At 39.4% G+C, this 21315-nt stretch overlaps 1 protein-coding gene across 1 annotated transcript in view; it reads left to right on the plus strand.

The window, feature by feature from the left end:
* The first annotated feature begins 6803 nt into the window (after nucleotides 1-6803).
* Nucleotides 6804-21315, plus strand: part of FARSB (phenylalanyl-tRNA synthetase subunit beta) — a 40370-nt gene continuing 25858 nt past the window's right edge. The window contains exons 1-11 of the mRNA XM_072995968.2: nucleotides 6804-6910; nucleotides 9167-9222; nucleotides 9771-9925; nucleotides 12106-12178; nucleotides 13484-13599; nucleotides 14221-14371; nucleotides 15873-15981; nucleotides 18595-18665; nucleotides 19491-19552; nucleotides 19642-19693; nucleotides 21017-21078. Of these exons, the coding sequence (XP_072852069.2) occupies nucleotides 6853-6910; nucleotides 9167-9222; nucleotides 9771-9925; nucleotides 12106-12178; nucleotides 13484-13599; nucleotides 14221-14371; nucleotides 15873-15981; nucleotides 18595-18665; nucleotides 19491-19552; nucleotides 19642-19693; nucleotides 21017-21078 (965 nt within the window). The 5' untranslated portion in view covers nucleotides 6804-6852. The remainder of the gene's footprint in view (nucleotides 6911-9166; nucleotides 9223-9770; nucleotides 9926-12105; nucleotides 12179-13483; nucleotides 13600-14220; nucleotides 14372-15872; nucleotides 15982-18594; nucleotides 18666-19490; nucleotides 19553-19641; nucleotides 19694-21016; nucleotides 21079-21315) is intronic.

A 21315-nucleotide genomic window follows, 5' to 3' on the forward strand; every position in this document is an offset into this window, starting at 1 on the left:
TATGGTCCAGCTCTCACTTCCATACATCACTACTGGAAAAACTATAGCCTTGACTATCCAGACCTTTGTCGGCAAGGTGATGTCTTTGCTTTTTAAGATGCTGTCTAGGCTTATCATCGCTTTCCTCCCAAGAAGCAGGCGTCTTTTAATTTCCTGGCTGCTGTCACCATCTGCAGTGATCATGGAGACCAGGAAAGTAAAATCTGTCATTGCCTCCATATCTTCCCCTTCTATTTGTCAGGAGGTGATGGGACCAGTTGCCATGATCTGAGTTTTTTTTTTATATTCAGCTTCAGACCATTTTTGCATTCTCCTCTTTCACCCTCATTATGAGGTTCTTTAATTCCTCCTCACTTTCTGCCATCAGAGTGTTATCATCTGCATATCTGAGGTTGTTGATATTTCTTCCGGCAATCTTAATTCTGGCTTGGGATTCATCTAGTCCTGCCTTTCGCATGATGTATTCTGCATATAAGTTAAATAAGCAGGGGGACAATATACAGCCATATTGTACTTGTTTCCTAATTTTGAACTAATCAGCTGTTCCATATCCAGTTCTAACTGTTGCTTCCTGTCCCGCATAGAGATTTCTCAGGAGATAGACAAGGTGGTCAGGCACTCACTTTTCTTTAAGAACTTGCCATAGTTTGCTGTGGTCCACACAGTCAAAGGCTTTTGCCTTTTTGCTTTGTAGTATTGAGGCACAATCCTGATAGAAATGCGGGTGGAAGAAATAAAAGTTATTCTGTCATCCCCCCCCCCTCCAAATTTGTTGTTTGAAAGCTCCTCCGGTTAATGAGAGCTCTGGTTTAAGTTGTTAATGAGAGACGATGAGGTGTCGTGGTCGGAGTGCTGGACTGAGAGAAAGAAGATCCAGGTTCTAATCTGTACTATAAATGTCGCTGGCCTTGTCTTGCTCTGGTAGCTTGACTCCCTCCACCCACAAAAAAAGCATGTTCCTCTCTACATCATCCAAAGGCCAGGGTGGGAGATATGTTTATTTGACTACTAAAAAAAACTTACAGAAACTATCTTTTGACCCCACAAGCTACATAAACATCACAGAACTGAGCGTGCAGAGGAAACTCCCAAAACAATGGAGCTTTATGACTTTGCCACTAGAGCTGAAATCGGAATCTTCAGCCCCCATTTTGTAATATGCTTTTAACAAAGGAACTTAAGTCTACACATTTGGCCATGATTTGGGGGAACTTTTATGTTTTTACAGCACCATCCACTGCTCTGGTCCCCAGACTAACAAAAACCCTACATGAAGTTGAAAGCTGCTTTTGTTTGCAATTTTTAAAAATGGCCCACCTTTGCCCGCCTCACAGGTCTGCTGAGTGGCTTCATTGATGAGGAACCCGTGCATGCACTTTGAGCTCTTCTGAGGAATAGTGGAATGTAAATATATAATAATAATGACTTATTTAAAGTTCATTTAAAAATCAAGACACTTGTACTGGTCTATGAGGAAAATAAATCCACGGGGAGGACTCCAAATTCTACACTTGTATAGTCTCTTGTTAATGTCCTGCTAAAATGCCACCAAAATATGTATACCTTCTTGTTTTCTAGACAAAAGAAAGGATTCTCTCATACAAATGAAAGGATCACTGGGGAAATGCACCAGAAATTATGCACTAGAACAATGGTTCTCAAACTACAGCCCCCAGATGTTCTTGGACTGCAACTCCCAGAAACTGGCCAGCGCAACAGGTGGTAAAGGCCTCTGGGAATTGCAGTCCAAGAACATCTGGAGACCCCGGTTCGAGAACCACTGTACTAGAACAGTGGTTCTCAACCTTGGGAAATCCAGTTGTTCTTGGACTGCAATTGCCAAATGCCTTCACCAGCAGCTGTGCTGGCCAGAGTTTCTGGGAGTTGCAGTCCAAAAACATCTGGGGAGCCTAAGGTCGGGACTATCACTGCCTAAATGCAGTTACTGAGAAAATAAAATGGAAAAAGTCATGAACACCACCACTGAGCTCTCTGGAGGAAAACAGAGGTTTGCCTCATTACTGGAGGAAGCAAGTTAGGGTTCAGCCTCTTCTTTGTGCTAAATAATCTAGAGCTGCTTTTTCTCACACCTTACTCCTTACGCATGGCCTCAAATCCATAATTCAATTCAAGTGGGTAAAATGTACCATCTTGGTTAGGTTGATATGACTGATTGTGGTCCAAATTTTATGTAACTGTTGCCTTCCTTTGCAATTCATTTCCCCTTCCTCCCCACACACAATTAAACTTATGTTTTAGATTGGGCATGCAGCTACATTTAAAGGAGAACATTTCATTCAGACTTGTTGTTGGATTTTGTTAAGTACCGTGCAGGTTTTTGACAAGTAGATCCAGATTGCCTACCTTCTTAATTTCTGAAAAAGAAAAATGAAAAGAAAAAAATTCCATTTATGGAATAGGCTAGTGTGTGTAAAGAACTTCATTGTGAATTTTGGCAGACTACCAGAATTTCCTTTAAGGGGAACATTTGTAAAGAAAGAGTTCCAAAGTGGATAAAGTTCTGCCCACCAGGAGCACCTCAATGGACAGCACTAGAGCAGAAGCAAATTATAGACCAAGGACAGGCAACTTCTATCTCCTCCAGTGTTGTTTCATGCTTCCCCCACCAGACACAGCCAACATAACCATTGAGGAAGTGTGACTGGAGTTTCCAAAAAATATCTAGAGAGCGAAAGGTGTTCACCCCATAGTACTTGGAAGGCAGACTCGGACGTGTTGCTTCACAACAATAACCTTGCCAAAAGTTCTGTAACTGAATAATTATTATGTCCAGACACTGTTCCAGAAAATAAGAACATCTTTATTGTCAGTCAAGCATATATTCACATACAGCTGAGAGGAGTTGGAGTGTGCTCTTTCATATTTTTGGTCAACTTCCAGAATTATCCAGAAATTTCCCAGGCAGAATTCTTGGGTGGTGCAGTCCAGAATCACAGGTCTGCAGACCAGCTTTCCATTTATTTACCTCCATCATTGCCTTCTCTGACCAGTTTCTGTTTTCAAAATTAGAAAACTGTAACAATGATACCTGGGAATCTTAGTTCTTCAGGTGGTGCCCTCTATAGAGCCTAATGGTCAGCAAGATTATGACTCTCAGTGTTCTCTGCACCCAGGAGGACTCGCCTCTGCTGGTCAATCAAATACCCCTTCTGTCACATGATTGACTAGTAGTGGTGGACCCTCCTGGGGATAGAGGACACTGGGGGTAGTTGTCTTGCTGCCCATTAGTCTCTAAAAAGGGTGCCTCATGAATACTTGTGACTAGGGATGTGCCATTTGGATTTTTTAGTCCAGGGCAGCTTCCTTTTTTTAAAGGTAGAGGTAAAGGTTCCCCTTGACAATTTTTGTCCAGTCGTGTTCAACTCTAAGGGGCAGTGCTCATCCCCATTTCCAAGCCATAGAGCCAGCGTTTTTGTCCGAAGACAATCTTCTGTGGTCACATGGCCAGTGCGACTTAGACACGAAATGCTGTTACCTTCCCACCGAGGTGGTCCCTATTTATCTACTTGCATTTGCATGCTTTCGAACCGCTAGGTTGGCGGGAGCTGGGACAAGCAACGGGAGCTCACTCCGTTGCGTGGATTCGATCTTACGACTGCTGGTCTTCTGACCTTGCAGCACAGAGGCTTCTGCGGTTTAGCCCGCAGCACCACCACCTGCAGTCCTTTAGGAAGCTAAATTGGAACAAGGCCTTTCTCTAGGTGAGTGAAATTTAGGTGTTTGTAGGTACACGTATGTCAGGTAGAATGTCTAGAAAGGAGAACTTTGGGAGTCAGTGGGCAAAAAAAATCTAAATTACACATCCATACCTATGACTTTCATGTATCACTGTGGCAGTTTCCTTGTTTTTGAAAGTAGAAATAGCCCAGAAAATGCAGCAATGGAGATAAATAATTGGAAAGCTGGTCTGTAGACTTGCTTTTCTGAGCACCACCTATCAGGCCAATCCAAACATAAAAAAGAACATACGTACTGTATAGAGAAGAGTCTACCTGATATAAGGTCATGATAGCTAGCAGTTCCCTTTGGATTTAATGATGGGCAACAGGTGATGGTAAGATAATTTCTTTGGACATAAAATTGAGTTTCCTCTTCCAAGATTAATAAAAAATTGAAGAGCCACCTTAGGTCCTTTTTAATGAGAAAGGGTAAATGTTTAAAATAAATAAACATATTTATAGTTTTCTGTGTTATATTCTTCAGTCATACAACACTGGAACTATATAGTCACAATACCTAAGTTAAAACAAAAAAAAATTAACCTTACCTCTCTGCTTATAAAGTATAATTTATACAGAAAATGCAATAAACCATTTAGTTTGCTAAAAGTCAGAAACCTCTGGCTTAGTATCTAGATCATTTTTGGGCATTTTTTCAATTTTTAAACATACTGTAAAAGACTAGTAAAAAAATTAAGCAAACCATAACAATATTGTCATGCCACAACTGTCAATTCTTTTAAAAAGTGTTCTGCTATATTGTCAATATAGACAAATTAAGTACTAGACATTTTGTGCGATTTTGTGGTTGCAGATGGTATTCCCTGGTTATTTTTGATACTGGCTATGTGCGATTATGTGAAAGAAGATTGAAAAAACAGAAGTAGTAACAAACTTCAGATTTTATTTCATTAATCAAGTGTGTTAGCAGTAATATATTCACCCCAGAAAACAATAAAACTGTTCTGCTCATCTAAATAATGTTCTGCTCATCTAAATACAACTTTAACTATTTGTTTTGAAATTTATGCTTGCCTATATCTGCCTCTTGCAGTAAGAAACAGAAAATAAATAAGCCCTCCAATGTTGCAGTGTCTGTGCATTTTGTGTGATAGAGTATGGGGCAAGGGGAGTGATCTGTCAAAATCTGGCTTAAAACCTAATGTTATCTTGATATTGCAGATAGGTTGGATGCGTGATATACAGTACTAATGCACACACGCACACAAAAAAATGTAGTCTCTGAGTGCCGATTATTACACTACCAGGACAGCAAAATCCCTAGGCAGCAGTGAGTCAACCCAAACATTTGCATAAATATTAAAAATTAGGGGGCGGACTAGAAAGAGCGGAGGCAGTACAGACTACATATATATTCCCTAAATATGGAATGCTGATTTACTGTGGAGCTGGAAACAAAACAAGGAAGAGGGAGTGCAATGGAGTAAGTATGCAAAGAAGCCAGGTGGTTCGTAGAAGCCTAGAGCAGTGGTTCTTAACCTTGGATTACTCAGGTGTTTTTGAACTGCAACTCCCAGAAACATAAGCCAGCACAGCAGGTGATGAAGGCTTCTGGGAGTTGCAGTCCAAAACACCTGAGTAAACCAAGGTTAAGAACCACTGGCCTAGAGTATCTCTCATAGCAACATTTTGATGCATACCCAAATTTAACAGCAACATTTTTAACACATCCCAACTGAAGAGCGGGATCAGCAGTTCCAAAACAAAATAGGCACAGAGAAAGCTTTGTTTTGGAATTACAGCTCCTAGTGTCCCACAGCAACACAGACTGAGAAATTTCGCAAGAACTACAGTATAACAGGATATATAGCTATTTCAGCTCAACTCAGTTAGCCAAGAGGGTCCACTGGTTCTTCTGTATACATTTTCCTGAGAATAAGTTGGTTTCATTCAACTCAATGAACCTTACTTGTCAAAAGACTTATCTACAACTGCACAAGGAATGTCATTCATCAATTCATTCATTCATTCCCCGCCTTTATCCTTTAAAAGGACCCAAGGAGGCTTATCTTATTAAAAGACAATAAATATTTAAAGCTAAAAGCAATGAGCATACAAAGGTAGCTTACATAATTAAAAGACAATATTTAGATCTAAAACCAGTAAGTGTACAAATACTAAAAAGGGTCAAACAAATATAACTGAGAAACAGTAAGCACAAGCAATACTAAAACACATTCCAAGCAGGAAAGCACACCCATCCATTAAAAAAAAACACTCAGGTGGCCAGTCATTAAGGGAAAGCTTGCCTGAAGAGGAAGTTCTCCACCTGCTTGCGGAAGGAACTTATGTGTAAGCATCCTTCAGTCTAGAGAGACGATTGTAACCTGCTCTAAATATAGGACTTGGAACAGCGTCCAGTGTGGCTGAGAAGGCCAATTCGAGAGTGACAATCCCTTTCACACTGAAGACAAATCCAATCTGTCCCCTGTCCATGGAAGTTGGGCGTTTGAATTCCCACTGCTCCTCTCTGACCAGGGCTGGACTCGATGAGCAAAGAGTGTCTTCCAGCTTAGCAGTTCTAAAATTATGATGATGATAAAATAAATGCAGTAACTCGCTGCCTTCTTCACCCCATCTAACATTCTCACTCCCAAACCAGCACTCCTCCTAATGAGTCGCAAAAGGGGAGAGCCGGAAGCTGTGTGTAGCGCCAGCACTCCTCCTAATGAGTCGCAAAAGGGGAGAGCCGGAAGCTGTGTGTAGCGTTATTACTCTGACATTTTTCTAACTCTACGTAGAAAGGAACCAGAGGTGAGGCCCATGCTGCGGCTGATGTAACATCCTAAAATTTAGCGGTTTTACAACAGGCCTGACGACAGGCACCTCCAACTTCGGGCAACTTCTTGACTGGTGGGTCAGGCGCCGTGCAGATAATGTGACGCCTGGGCGATATTCATGTTCGGTTTATGCTTCTGAGTGAGACAGACGGGCCTGAAGGGAGGAGGAAAGGGCCACGTTGGATCAGGCAGTAGTTTCGACAACAAAATTGCAACCGGCCAAGGGGCCTTCCGTGCCTGAGCTCAAGAGTGGCGCATGCGCCTTGGGGGTGCGTCTCTCCCCCCAACCCCAGCCATTCAGCCGTCCAGCCATGCCGACGATCAGCGTCAAGCGAGATCTGCTGTTTCAAGCGCTAGGAAGGAGTTACAGTAAGAAGGGGAAAGGGGAAGGGGGACGGGACGAGCTGTGGCAGGCGGCGGGGTAGAGGTCCCAGTGGTTGCAGGGGCTGCCGGGCGAATTGACAAGGAAAGGAGAAGTGTCCGGATTTAGACCCTAACGTAGCATCGGTGACTGAGTCTGTATAAGTGAAATAAAGGAGAGCCGTGTGGTCAATACAGAATAAAATAGAAATGCGAGAATTGGCGATACCTTTATATATGCTATTTGTCATTTATGTGTGTATACACACACACTTGCATTTGCATATAAATGGTTAAAGATGGACTTGTGCACTGATTGCATTTATAATTTCCCACCCCCTCCAGTGAGTGATCCAGTCTGTTTCTCCTCTCACCTTTTTATCCTCACAGCAACCTTGAGAGGAGGTTAGGTTGAGGGATGGTGAGTGCCCCAAAATCACCCACTGAGCTGCTTGGCTGAGTGGGGATTTGAGCCCCTATCTCAAGGTTTCTGTTGTTGAAAGAGGAGTGGATGATTAGAAGCAAAGTGTGCTGCTTCATGACTGTCTCACAGCGCTTAAAAGCACTCTCTGGGTGATTTAATTAAATTATACAGGGTACACTTTGCCCCGCAGCAAACTGGGTACTTAGTTGATTGACCCCAGAAGGATGGAAGGCTGAGTGAACCTTGAGTGGGCTACCTGGGATTGAACCCAGGTTGTGAGCAGAGTTTTGGCGGCAGTACTGTACCGTGGTTGAGCCACAAGCCATTTAGGACTGTGGATCCCCAACCTTGGGCCTCTAGATGTTCTTGTACTACAACTCCCAGAAGCTTTCACCACCACCTCTGCTGACCAGGATTTCTTGAACATCTGGAAGCCCAGGGTTGGGGACCACTGATTTAGGAGATTGTTTAGAGACCTATTTGGAGTCACCAAAGTGGCAGAGGTCATCTAGACCAGCCTTGCTGTCGTATCCTTTCATTCACCACATGTGTACTTCTAGTGGGTAGTACTTATAACATATGGGGAATCATACCCACTGCAAGGCATCTCTTTGCATGCTTTGAAAAGTTATTATTTCATTGACCTTCAAGGTTCAAAGTGTTGCTTTTTGAAAAAGAAAAAAGAAATAGCTACGCAGGGGATCTGAAGTAGTAAATTCTTTAAAATGTAAGCATTTTCCACAGGTTTATATAGTCTTTGAAAACTAGTCTTTACTGTTACACCTTCTCTATAGTTGTCATGTTCTTAAAAAGATGTCCTGATTCCTTTCAGCTGGGATATTGCTATTGAGGGGAGACATTTGGGAGATGACTGGAGCATGTTTTGGTCATCCGAATCTGAGTATAGGTTCAAAATCATATAGGAAGCAATAAGACACAGAAAATAAATGAGGTTGTTAATGTACATTTTTATTTATTTATTTATTGTATTTATACCCCGCCTATCTAGTCATTTCGACCACTCTAGGCGGCTTACAACATAAAGGATAACAAGTTCAAGAAAAATTTATAACAATTAATTAATTAAATGATTCAGCAAGGTGGGAAAAATACAAAATAAATCAAATAAAGAGAAAAAGAATAAAAAAGGAAAGAGGATAGGAATTAACTGGAAGGGAAGGCCTGCCTATACATCCACGTTTTTAGTTGGTTCTTAAAAGTAGCCAGTGAGGGTGCAGCGTGAATCTCTGGAGGTAGGTTATTCCAGAGGCGAGGAGCCACCGCCGAGAAGGCCCGGTTTCTAGTTCTTTCCTCCCGGGCCTCCCTCAGCGTCAGGCTCCTCAGCCTCACCTCCTGGGTCGCGTGGGTGACACAGGTAGAATTAGTTGGGTGTAAGCGTTCCGCCAAGTATCGAGTAAAGAGGGTGAGAAGACATGGAAAAGAAGGACAAACTTTTACATGCGTTTTTGAACACCAGATAAGAAAGCAAACCTGTGGTGTGTTGGCAGTTAGTTATTGTATGTAATTGGAACTTAGTAGCTCTTTGGCAACTGTATAGTGTGAGAAACAGTGCATGTATGAGATAACAAGTTGCAATACAATTTTACCAGTCTTGGTTATCTTAATATTGAACCAGAAAGAGAAGGACTTTACTAAATTTAAAAACTGCTTAACAAAACTGTGTTTCTTCATAAAACTTGTGTAACAACCTCGCCTTCGTGAATACAACCTTGTCAGTACTTTGAAGTTAACTTACAGCACAAGTATGGAATTGGTTACTTTTCAAAAATAATAATTTCTTAATGGAAATGCTAGAATTAATTAAAGGATTTTCTTTTTAGCCGATGAAGAATTTGATGAACTATGTTTTGAGTTTGGCTTGGAACTTGATGAAATTGTAAGTAATTCTTTTTCTTGCTATACTTATAATGTGGTGTTAGATGTGGGATACACAGTGTAATTGAACTGATGTCCTACAAGGTTTTCTTGTTGAGTTTTTTAGACTTGAGTTCTGTAAATGGTTTACAACTGTAGTGAAATCCCTAAGCAACATTTATTCAGGATGTTCTTTCCTAAGCTGTCAGTACCTTGCTGCTTTCCAGGCACTGTCTAATCTTACTCCCAGTGGTTTACCAGCTAAGAGCTTAAAAGCTTATGTAATCTTTCTTGTCCTATGAGCCTACTCAGAAGCTGATAGTGATTTCAATGAGTGATGTTGTCAAAATGTTTTGCTGCATTATTCATTTCTAAGAACTACTAGACTTTCCTTAAGAAAATAGTGGTACTGTATTATAATGTACAATAAATGAAGACCTTTATGTTGAGTTTACAGATTTATTGCTGTATGATCATCAGTGACAATAAGGTAACTTATCTTGAGAGACAGATTTTGGTGTGATTTCAAGATCATGTGCACTTTCTGTAAAGGATCTTGTTTCGTTTCAGACTTCTGAGAAGGACATAATAAGTAAAGAGAAAGGTGATGAAAAAGCAGAGGGTGCATCAGAAGTTGTTCTCTATAAGATTGATGTTCCTGCTAATCGGTATGACCTCCTCTGTTTGGAAGGCCTGGTCAGAGGCCTTCAGGTCTTTAAAGAAAGGTAATGGTTTTCTGCAATATCATTGGAGGTAGTTGCTACCTTGTGTTAACTGTTGGCTTACCATTAAGCCCTCAGTTGAAAGACTTAAATTTGTTTAGGCCTCAGAAGGATTTGTGTAACTTGGCAGTGGATGCTGACATACTTTAAGCAAGCAAAATATGTCCAGATACCCCTCTAAACATCTTGTGATATATTAAGAAGCAACTGAATGATTTGCATACTTACTCTGAACATAAAATTAACATTTTATTGTCTAGAATCAGGTTGGTGTTTTGTTTAGTTTAGGTAAAGGTAAAGGTTCCCCTTGACAATTTGTCCAGATGTGCATTGATGAGGTGCTGGGACATATCTTGGTCATGTGCATCATCACACACTCAGTTGTGCAACTGATGTGTGCCTCAGCACCTTGTGAATTAGTAGGTTGATTTAGGCAAATCTTACTTGAGCATCACGATGATCACATATATTTTCCTTTTACCCAGTTTCTCAGAAGAGGTCCATGATCAGGTTTATGTAATTCTTATGCATTCATTGGATGCCTAGTATTTTGCTGATTGGGACTATTCTAAAAGTGCATCATAATTTTCTCTGTCATTAAATGTGCATTACAGTCCGTAAAAAGGCATTTTTCTTACAAGGCTAATGTGGATGCAAGTTCAGGTATTTTAAAATGTATTGTAAGTCCTTAGAGTAATCCAGATTTATAAAATGTGAGGTCCCAATCCACAGATCCTTTCTGCAGAACTTGGTTTTGCACACTGCTTCTGCTTATTTCTACCAAACATAATTGGCACTGTCAAATTTCAAGTTGCCTGAGAGAGAAAGGGAGACTCAGTTTGTGAGCCTCATCAAATCCATCACTTCCTCAAACATCTTCTGTGCCTTTTTTGTCAGAATCTACTGCTTGTTTTTCAAATATGTGTTGTGAATCCAGTTGGCAAGTCATAATTTTTACATAGCACTGTAAATTCTTTCAGAGTTTTACTGAACACAATGGGATTGACTTCTGAGGAAACATGTAAGATTATAATGCATGTCCTGCTTAGTCTAGAATAATTGCATTCAACAGAACGCTGCATCTTTTTGCATATTTAGGAAGGGAATGAGTTTTCACAATTAATATCATGGAATTCTGATGTGTGTATTTTTATGTTCTTAAAAAAATATCCTTGCTTTACATGCTAGGTCTAAAATAACAAAAAAATTAATAATTTGTACTTTTAAAAATAATCATGGCCCAGTCCAGTATTGTTGTTGTTTAGTTGTTAAGTCATGTCCGAGTCTTCGTGATCCCATGGACCAGAGCAGGCCAGGCCCTCCTGTCTTCCACTGCCTCCTGGAGTTGGGTCAAATTCATGCTGGTAGCTTCAATGACTCTGTCCAGCCATCTTGTCCTCTGTCATCCCCTTCTCTTGCCTTCACTCTTTCCCGACAACAGGGTCTTTTCCAGGTAGTCTCTTCTTCTCATGAGATGGCCAAAGTATTGGAGCCTCAGCTTCATGATCTGTCCTCCCAGTGGGCATTCAGGGTTGATTTCCTTCAAAATGGATGGGTTTGTTCTCCTTGAAGTCCAGGGGACTGTCAAGAGTCTCCTCCAGCACTGCAATTCAAAAGCATAAATTCTTCGGCGGTCAGCCTTCTTTATGGTCCAGCTCTCACTTCCATACGTCACTACGTAGCTTTGACTATGTGGGCCTTTGTCGGCAAGGTGATGTCTCTGCTTTTTAAGATGCTGGCTAGGTTTGTCATCGGTTTCCTCCCAAGAAACAGGCACCTTTTAATTTCATGGCTGCTGTCACCGTCTGCAGTAATCATGGAGCCCAAGAAAGTAAAATCTGTCACTTCCCCTTCTATTTGCCAGGAGGTGATGGGACCAGTGGACATGATCTAGATTTTTTAGATGTTGAGCTTCAGACCATTTTTTGTGCTCTCCTCTTTTACCCTCAGTATTGGGGTCCAGTATTGGAATTCCAGTATTGGAATTGGGGTCTAGTATTGGAATTCATCTATACTTATGGGTAGGAGCTAGGGGAAAGGCGGCAGAAGAGAATGCCTTGCTTCGGAACTGTACATGTTGGTTGGAGGGGTTCTAGAGGACCTGATCAAGTGTCTGGACTCTTAAGCATGTCTGTAAAATTGCCTTTTAATTCGGGAAAATAATTTCAAATGTTTTATTTTAGAATAAGGGTTCCAAGATATAAAAGAATCATGCCACCCAGTGGAGGAATTCAGAAACTTACCATCACTGAAGAGGTAAATATAACAGAATTGTATCTCAGTATGACTACTAGATAAACAATAAATATTCGTCATAATTGTTGTTGTTGACCTCAATAAATAAACATGGTTTTTTTGTCCAGTTTGATTTCATTGTAACAACAACAAATGCTTTATTTGTGAATATAAATATATATTTTCAGTTCTGAAGGTTACAAATGTGTGTATGTATGTGTTTGAGTTCAAATCACATCAGATTTCCGGCACTGGCTACAAACCTTGTGTGGGCTGCTTGGTCATTAATGGTTCCATTTCAGATGGATTCCCCCTTTAAAAATTCTAAACAGAAATAATACATTTCCAATATAAATTAGTTTTAGAAATAAAGTCTTAAAGACTGTGCTTATGAGAGCATAATTCATATGCTAGTGGAGTAGAAGGAATTCATCCCATCCTATAATTTTTTTCTGGAGCAATACTGATAGTTGTGAGCATACAGGTGGTTAAAAGTTAGTTCTCTAAAATGACCACTTATCCAGACAGCTAATCCTTGCACGTAGTGTTAGAATATTCTAAAGAGCTGTTTTAGGATTCTCCATTCTGACATGGAGTTTTCATAATCTTGAGCAGTTCATGTTCGTTGTATTTAACCTAGTGTTAAAATTATAAAGAATTTTCTGGTAAGATGTTCTTCAGTGATTTTCCTTTTCATAGGTGCCTGCTTAGCTGCAGTTTTCTTTAAAGTTCTCAACACCATTATTGTTATCCAAAGACTGATCACTCAGTGTTGGCAAGAGTGTAAGGTTGGAATCTGAAGTCCTGTTTAAGGTCATGAATGGGGCTCGCACTAATTTTAAAATATGTACTGTTCTGTTTTGAACAGCAACGCTCGCTGAAATCCAGTAGTGAATCACAACTAAAGTTAGGCCCTTTGAATCAGTGAGAACTTAGTGAGTCAGCTCCTCCATAACTTCCACTGATTCAATGGGCCTACTCTAGTTGTGACTTTCTACTGGATTTCAGCCTCTGTGTCATGTCACAATATGTGTTTGAAACTCTTTTCCATTTCAGAAGCTGTATATTGTGTTGTGACTGGAATGATGGATCAGGGGCTATCATTTTTAATGGTACAAGTCTATTTGGATGGCAAGGCTTGGTTCCCTTATTCTGTGCCTAGCAGTGAACCTCTTTGTGCTTTGCTGCAGAACTAGGTTTCTTTTTCCCTTTTCATTAAAGTGAAAGTTTAAGTTCATAAAGCACTGCACCTTGATTGCTTCTTAATAACAAAGTACTTTTAAAAATCTATATTGCTGCCTGTAATTGGACTTCTTTACATTGCAGACGATCTCAGTCCGACCTCATGCTGTGGCTGCCGTTCTTCGTAACATTACTTTTGACAAAAACCGCTATGAGAGCTTCATTGACCTGCAAGAGAAATTACATCAGAATATATGCAGGTTGGCCATCATGTCTTTAATCAGGAAGTTACCATTACTGTATTAATAATGAAATATCAACCAGTCTTTTGTAATAGTGGAGCTTCTTTTGTATTGATGAAGACTGTCATGCGTCATAAGAAAAATGTTCTTAACCAGCATTTTGAAATATTTTTCCCATGATAGTTTTAAGAGCTTAGTTAAGCTTGCAATTGCTGGTTTAACAACATTTGAGGACGCTTCTCGGATGCAGTTCTTGACCCATTTGACTTGAATTTTATTGAGTTGTGTATCTTATATAATGGCTGATATCCTGTTAAACAGTTAAGCAACTGATGTAATTTGGATGTGAATTGGCATGAATGAAGAATTCTCTATAGGCATAATTTGTTGGATGTCGGATTGCATGACTGAATATTGAACAGAGTATGCCAGTGTCTAGTGAGATATCTTAATTAATGGCAATTTGCCTCCAAAAGTTACTTCTTTAGTGTAATGCAAGAGGAATTGATCAGTTAAAGAAAAGTGGCTTAGTTTTTCTGTAAAGATTCTGCAGTTGTGTTTTTGTCAGCACAGTACTGGACAGGAATGTCAGGTGTAAGTTGAATCTCCATTACATAATCTTTTGTGTTTTGTTTCTAGAAAAAGATCATTGGTTGCTATTGGAACCCATGACCTAGATACAATTTCTGGCCCATTCACATATACAGCTAAACCACCCTCAGAAATCAAATTTAAACCTTTGAATCAGGACAAAGAGTACAATGCTTCTGAAATTATGGATTTATACAGGGTAAGTGCCTTCAAAACTGTAAGGGTTGTTTCCATAAATAATGCAAGTGTTAGTAAAGATAATATACCAACAATTTGTAGGATCATTTATTCTCTGCACTGACTGGGGCTTTGCTCCATAAGTAGCTCATGTAGAAAACCACATTTGAAATTTTAGAAACATTCAAAATCTGTACTGTGTATGCACACACAAAGTTAACTCAGAAAGATAGTTATTGAAAGTACTTGTTGAAACCTTTGAGTATCTCCTGAGTTTATTGGTTGTGACAGTTAACACCAACCTTGGTACCTAAAGAAATAAAATTTGTGATGACAACAGTTTGGCTTCTAGAAATTAGACTGTTGTAACACACCAACTATGTAGGCTCATTTCACACACCACATGAAACCATGGTTTACATTCCAAATATACAGCAGATATACCACAGCTTAGAGCTGTTTCTCTGTCCTTCTGACACCCAGCTTTGTAGGTTCAGTATGATGCTACAACCTCTGGAAGCTGAGTGATGGCCATAACAATGATTGCTCAGTCATGAAAAACAATCAGTAGTGTCAAGCTGAGTTTGCCAAGCCTTTTCACTTCTCTTCATTTTTATCTAGGTCGCAGATAGAAAAACTGGTTTATTTCAAGGGTCACGGTATAGCAGCACCCTTTAGAATCTCATTGTATTCAACTGTGTGCTCTTTGGAGACAAAGTAGAGTAAAAACATTTTGTTTTTTAATTTGGATGAGTGAGCCATCATCATGAGTTTTTTTTTTTTTTGTAGTCAACACTGAAGTACAATGTTTAATTGTCTTAGTAGCTCCTTGTCATTGAGGTATACTTTGAGGTAAATAATACTAGAAATTGTTCTTTACTGAGTGACAATGTGTCTACTTGCTTCCATGTTAGATACTCTATAAATACTGCATTATGAAGTGCTGTGAAGTTGGAAAGTAAGAAGGAAGTGAGGAGAATGGATTAGGATGGGTGTCATTTGTTACTGTTTAAGGCATTCTTGTATACATAATGTGTCTGCAGTTTTGCAATGAAGGAATTTAGATTCTTATTTCTGTAGAAAAAGCAAATCAGATATCTTTTCCTGATTACATGCAATGATTCCTGGGATTTTCACTGTAAAATACTTAACTAGTTTGTTATTGAGCCATAGCACAAGTAGCATTGTGAGACAGAATAAAAGTTTTAAAAAGCTTTTTTCTCTCAATGCTGAACATAGTTGGATATGAAATTGATACAAGGAATAATGTTAATCTGGTTAGTGAATTAGTAACCATTTGTATGTGTCTCCTTAGTAAAGTTGTTCTCTTCCGAGATTAAAACATGATTCTTAAAAGGATTAACAGTATATTTTCTTTTGTTCAAATAAGTTAGTGTTCTAAGAACAAAATGTGGTAACTTCTGAGAAAAGGAATGTAAACCGCCTAGAGTGGTCTATTGACTAGATAGGTGGGATATAAAATAAATAAATAAATAAATAAACTTTTTTTTTCTTCATTTTAGACAGATAGCCATCTTAGGCATTACCTACATATTATTGAAAATGAGCCACTGTACCCAGTTATTTATGATAGCAATGGTGTTGTTCTTTCCATGCCACCAATAATTAATGGTAAGATTGGTTTATGCTACCTTGTTTTCATTTTCTGCTATCTATCCATTGCCTATCTATGTCGCTTTTCTCCTGTTATGATCTGATGAATTTCATTATTGTGATCATATAGCAGTAATATTAACTCTTTACTTAAATCTGACTTGCAGAAGTTACCTCATCTGTCTCTTGGGTGTTCAGTGTCGCTTATGTGCCTGCAGACAGATCCCTTGGTGTCCGTCATACTACCAGGTCTTTCCGATTAGCAGATTTTTAAAAACATGTATACATATTTTTAAACATATACACTTTAGATACAGTAGCAGTACTGAGCACTGCAGATTAAAGAGAATTTAAAAGATTCAACCACCAAACAGATGGCTATACTTTACAATCAAATTTGAGAGGTTTGGTCTCCAGATAGTTTCTGTAGTTCTTGATGAGAAACTTTTATTGAATTGGATTTGTTATTTTTCCCCAATAGGTTTTAAATACAAAGCCCGACCATTTTTGTAAAAATGAATGCTATAACAGCACTTAGGAGAATCTTGCTCAAAAACAAAAGGGGAGATATAATAGCATTCTTCAAATTCTTGAAAGATTGTCATACTGAGGAGGGAAGGATCTGTTCTCAGTCATTCCAGAGTGCAAAGCGCTTAATGGTGAAGTCAAGCTACAAGAAGCCATATTTAAGACATAAGACATAAGAAATTTATTTGTCATTGCGCTCACAAGTGGGTGCAACGAAATGAGGTGCTCTTCCCCAAGGTAAAACTGGACAACACTACAAAAAAAGTTAAAATATACACAACTTTCACCATCCAAATATAGATACCCCGTTTTCTCTCAGCAATTAAAATTCCACCAAAAACCTATGGCCCCGCATTTAAACTCAATACTGCACTTGGGTAAAAACTGTTCTTGAATCTGCTTGTCCTTGCTTTCAATACCCTGAATCTCCTTCTCGATGGTAATAGTTTAAAGAGCTGATGTCCCGGATGAGAGGAGTCTTTCAGTATGTTAGATATCTTCCTCTTACATCTGTTCTTATACAATTCTTCCAAAGAGAGGAGTGAACAGCCAATGATGTTTTGGGCCTTCTTAATCACCCTTTGAATTGCCTTTTTCTCTGCCACTGTGCAGCTCGTGAACCATACACAGAGACAGTAGGATAATATGCTCTCAATCGAACTCTGATAGAAGGTGATTAACAAACTCTCAGTCAATTGTTGCTTTCTAAGAATCCTTAGAAAATACAACCGTTGTTGTGCCTTCCTGATTAACGCAGCGGTGTTTGCACTCCAAGTCAGGTCATTTGTTATGATAGTCCCAAGAAACTTACATTCAACCATCTGTTCCACACAAACTCCATCTATATACAGTGGATTTTCCTGTTAGAGCAGTACAGCAATGGAATCAATTACCTCAGGAGGTGCTGAGTGCTCCAATGCTGGAGACATTCAAGAGAAAGTTAGACTGCTATATGTCGTACTTTAACTTTGATTCCTACATTAAGCAAGGGTTTGGACTGGGTGGCTTTATCAGTCCCTTCCAACTTCATTGTTGTATGATTTTGTGAATAGGAAAAGGAAAGTAGTTATCACCTTGAAAATACCAGCTTCTACCGTAGCATCCTTCGCTACTGACTTCTCTTCAGGACTGGACCTTTGAAACTACACATATCCATCTGCATGGCTTCCTTTTTACAGTCCTTTTTCCAGAAACAACTTTATGCTCCTCCCAGAACTACCAGAAGTTTCTTACATACTGTGGTGCCTCGCTTGATGATGATAATCCGTTCTGTTGAAATTACTGTTAAGCGAAATAGTCGTCAAGTGAATTTCAAAACCCATTGAAATGCATTGAAAACCATTCAATGCGTTCCAATGGGCTAAATACCTGCTCGTTTTGCGAAGATCCTCCATAGGGCGGCCATTTTCCGGTGCCTGTAAAGTGAGGAATCCATCCTAAAACACATTGGGGAGCCATTTTGCACAGCAGGCGGCCATTTTAGAGCTGCCAATCAGCTGTTTCAGAATCATCATCTAGCGAAAAATCAGTTCCCGAAGCAGGGAACTGATCATTGTCAAGCAAATTTTCCCTATCTAAACATTGTTTTGCGATTGCTATTGTCGTCGTTTAATGAGGTAATCGTTAAGTGAAGCACCACTGGATTTTGTAACACAAAGTAAGCATCTATGGCTGAGGGCAAGAAGCCTTCCTGGCCACCTGCCAGTCCTTGTGCATGCCTTAAGTATCTCCTTCATCATGCCTAGATGCATGTTTCTTACATTGTGCCACCAGGTCTGCTAGTATTGCTACTCAGTACCTTGATGGTGTTGAGTGAAAAATATAAAGTGGATCTCTGGCTTGCTGTTGCAAAATCTGTATATCAGCCTATTGAAAGAAGTCGACCTTAAACTTGCAGAAATTTGTATTGCATACCACCTTGTTTAGGATTGAAAAAAGCCAGGCCACTTGTGCAACAAGTCATTGTCTGTGTGGAGGGGACAAAGAAGGTTATTCCCTCTGATTCTTATGTTTAGTTGAGGTCTGTTTAAACTGTGGAAGGATGTTTTGGCCTGGCTATAGATCAACACATGTAACATCAAAAATTTCATCTGTATTTTCTAGGAGACCATAGCAAAATAAGTCTGGGCACCAGAAATGTGTTCATTGAATGTACAGCGACAGATCTTACCAAGGTAAATGAGCTTGATAAAGTAACAAATTTAAGGACAAACTATAATCCTGCTTTTCAGGATAAAATTGAAATAATGAAAATTTGAAGATAATCTTAACTATTATCATATAATAATCTTCAGAGTTAAATCTTCAGAAAAGTAGTTGATAGAGCTAAGGTGGATTTTTTACCAATGGAGCTTGTTTCTGAAGCCAATGAATCATGGAATATGTGTTTGGACTTCAGACCATTGTTAACAACGGTTAACAACCCATGACAGTGGGTGGAGAAGGACTGCAGAAGTGGGATTTTCACTCACCCCCAGTCCTTTTGTTCATCTAACAAGCCTATTTGAGCCTGGGGGAGGTGAAACTAATGTGGAGGATATATCTAGGGTCTCCTACCAACTCTCCTCAAACTGAAGAAGCTACTTGGATGAGTAGCAAAATGTTTAAACTTAATAAAAAATGAAGTTCAGTTGTCATGACTGGACTTCCAGATAACCTCACCCGGATGACTGAGAATCTTCACAGATGTTTTGGACTTCAGTTTGGGGCTTATATTTGTCCTTCTGGAAATTGAATTTGAGACCAGTGAAGTGTGTAGGGCCATAGCCACACAAAGCTTTCATCTTCTAGGAGCTTTGGGGTTATGTCCTCATGGGAGAAATTCAGTTGGTTTTAATTAGTGGGATTAGGTTGTATGGGTTCCTTCCCTCAATTTCATTGGGGAAAGAAGCTATTTCCGTAAGCTGATAGACCACTTAAGTATCTCACTGTATTGTCTTGTTTTTTTAAATTTGTCACGTCCATTAATCTAACAAATGGATATATTGTCAATATTTCAGGCAAAAATTGTATTAGATATCCTTGTTACCATGTTCAGCGAATACTGTCAGAAGACATTCACGTGAGTTGGGATGAACACTTTTTATTGTAAATATGTGTATGTCTTCTATATCCTGTACTTTAAACATTTGCTTATCTTCCCCCCTGTAGTGTTGAAGCAGTAGAAGTAACTTACCCGAATGGAAAGAGCTACATCCTTCCAGTAAGTATTACAGAAATCATACAGTAAATTGGTAATTAATGGATTTTTAAAAACGATGTTCTTGAACATGCCTTGAGCTGGCCGCTTTTTGAAAGGAATCATGTTACCCTTGTCAGCAAATTAAGTTACCAAAGCATGAATGATTGAGGTCATGTTCTTGTCTGAGAAGGTGCAACAGCTGCGAAAGTGCAGCCTGGTAATCCAGCAGCTGTGATTGCTACCATGTTTTTCGTTGTTGAAGGATGGGCAGACCTGTTCAGAGCAAGCTGGAAGGGTGCTCATTCTAACTCTGCTCTCCTGCCATTATAACCACCATGAGATCTCCTGCCATTATAACCACCATGAGATTTGGGTTCAGCTTCTTATTCATCCAGTCCGTATCTGTGGTTATGCTTTCATTGAAGGACCAACCTGCTGCTCCTGGGATTCATTGAAAATGAAAACTAAGAATTGGGTGCCCTGGTATATTGATTGCACTGCACTCCCAAACAGATGGGTGATTTATTGATGCATATAGATGTGAATTGACTTTGGAAACATTGCAGTAAAGCAGTGTATTTGATGCAAAGTATATCTTTGCACGTGATGTACAAATAGTAGAGAAGAGAATCTGCAAAATTGGTGCACGTGACAGTCATAAATACTTGATGTTCAGGTTTTGTTCCTCTTTGCTGATGTTTGAGCATCCCTTCCTCACTGCTCTAAATTTGTGCCACTCTGAGAAATGAGAGGAGTATCACGACTTGTTTGGTGCCACTGTTGACTGCAGGACCATATAACAGAGAGACACAGAGCAAGGGAAGGTGTGGCAGCTAAGTGGCTTTCCTTTCCATGGTTTCAGTTAAATCTTATCAATGAGGATGAGCTTATTGTAATGAATAACTTGGTCAAGCTGAGGGTAAGAGCTTGATGTCTCTCAGCCTAATGATGATTCTAGTGTAAGGGCTGTGCTATATGTAGAGATTTTGTCCCCTTTTCATGTCAAAGTGGGAGTACTTGTTCCTATCAGGAGGTGGTATCAGAGGACTGAGACTAAGGATTTCTATAACCACAGTCCTTTTATTAAATGATAAAATAATTGAAGAAGGAAGTGCTCACTATAACAGATAACTGTGAGGTTTTGTTTTGTTTTTTGTTTGTTCATGGAATGTTTTGATGATGACTAACCGGTGTCTGTTAACCAGTAAAGCCAAGAATGTTCATGCTTAAAAGCAATATGCGTCTGATTACCACCTTATAGAATTAAATAGTTGGGATAATGGCATCATGCAATCAAATACTGATGTTCAAAGAAAGCAACTGACTTCTTTATTAATTTTGTAGGAGTTGGCTTATCGTCGTGAAAAGATAAAACCTGAAATAATGAACAAGAAAATAGGAATTAAGTATGTTACATTTTTTCACTTCCTTTGAATAGCGCACATAGAATGATGCATGTGTCATATTTTTAATGCATGAGATATCCAGTTTTTACCATGGTAAGAATAGGCAGAGACTGGTCATGCCCTAGAGATCAAGATTTTATTTATTGTGGTGTATGAGTGACTTCTTGGGAAATCTTTAAAAGGAGCCTACAATGAAAATACAGTAAAACAGTAACTATGTATATTTATATGTATCTG

Source organism: Pogona vitticeps, chromosome 3, assembly GCF_051106095.1.
Source record: "Pogona vitticeps strain Pit_001003342236 chromosome 3, PviZW2.1, whole genome shotgun sequence".
Taxonomy (NCBI): Eukaryota; Metazoa; Chordata; class Lepidosauria; order Squamata; family Agamidae; genus Pogona; species Pogona vitticeps.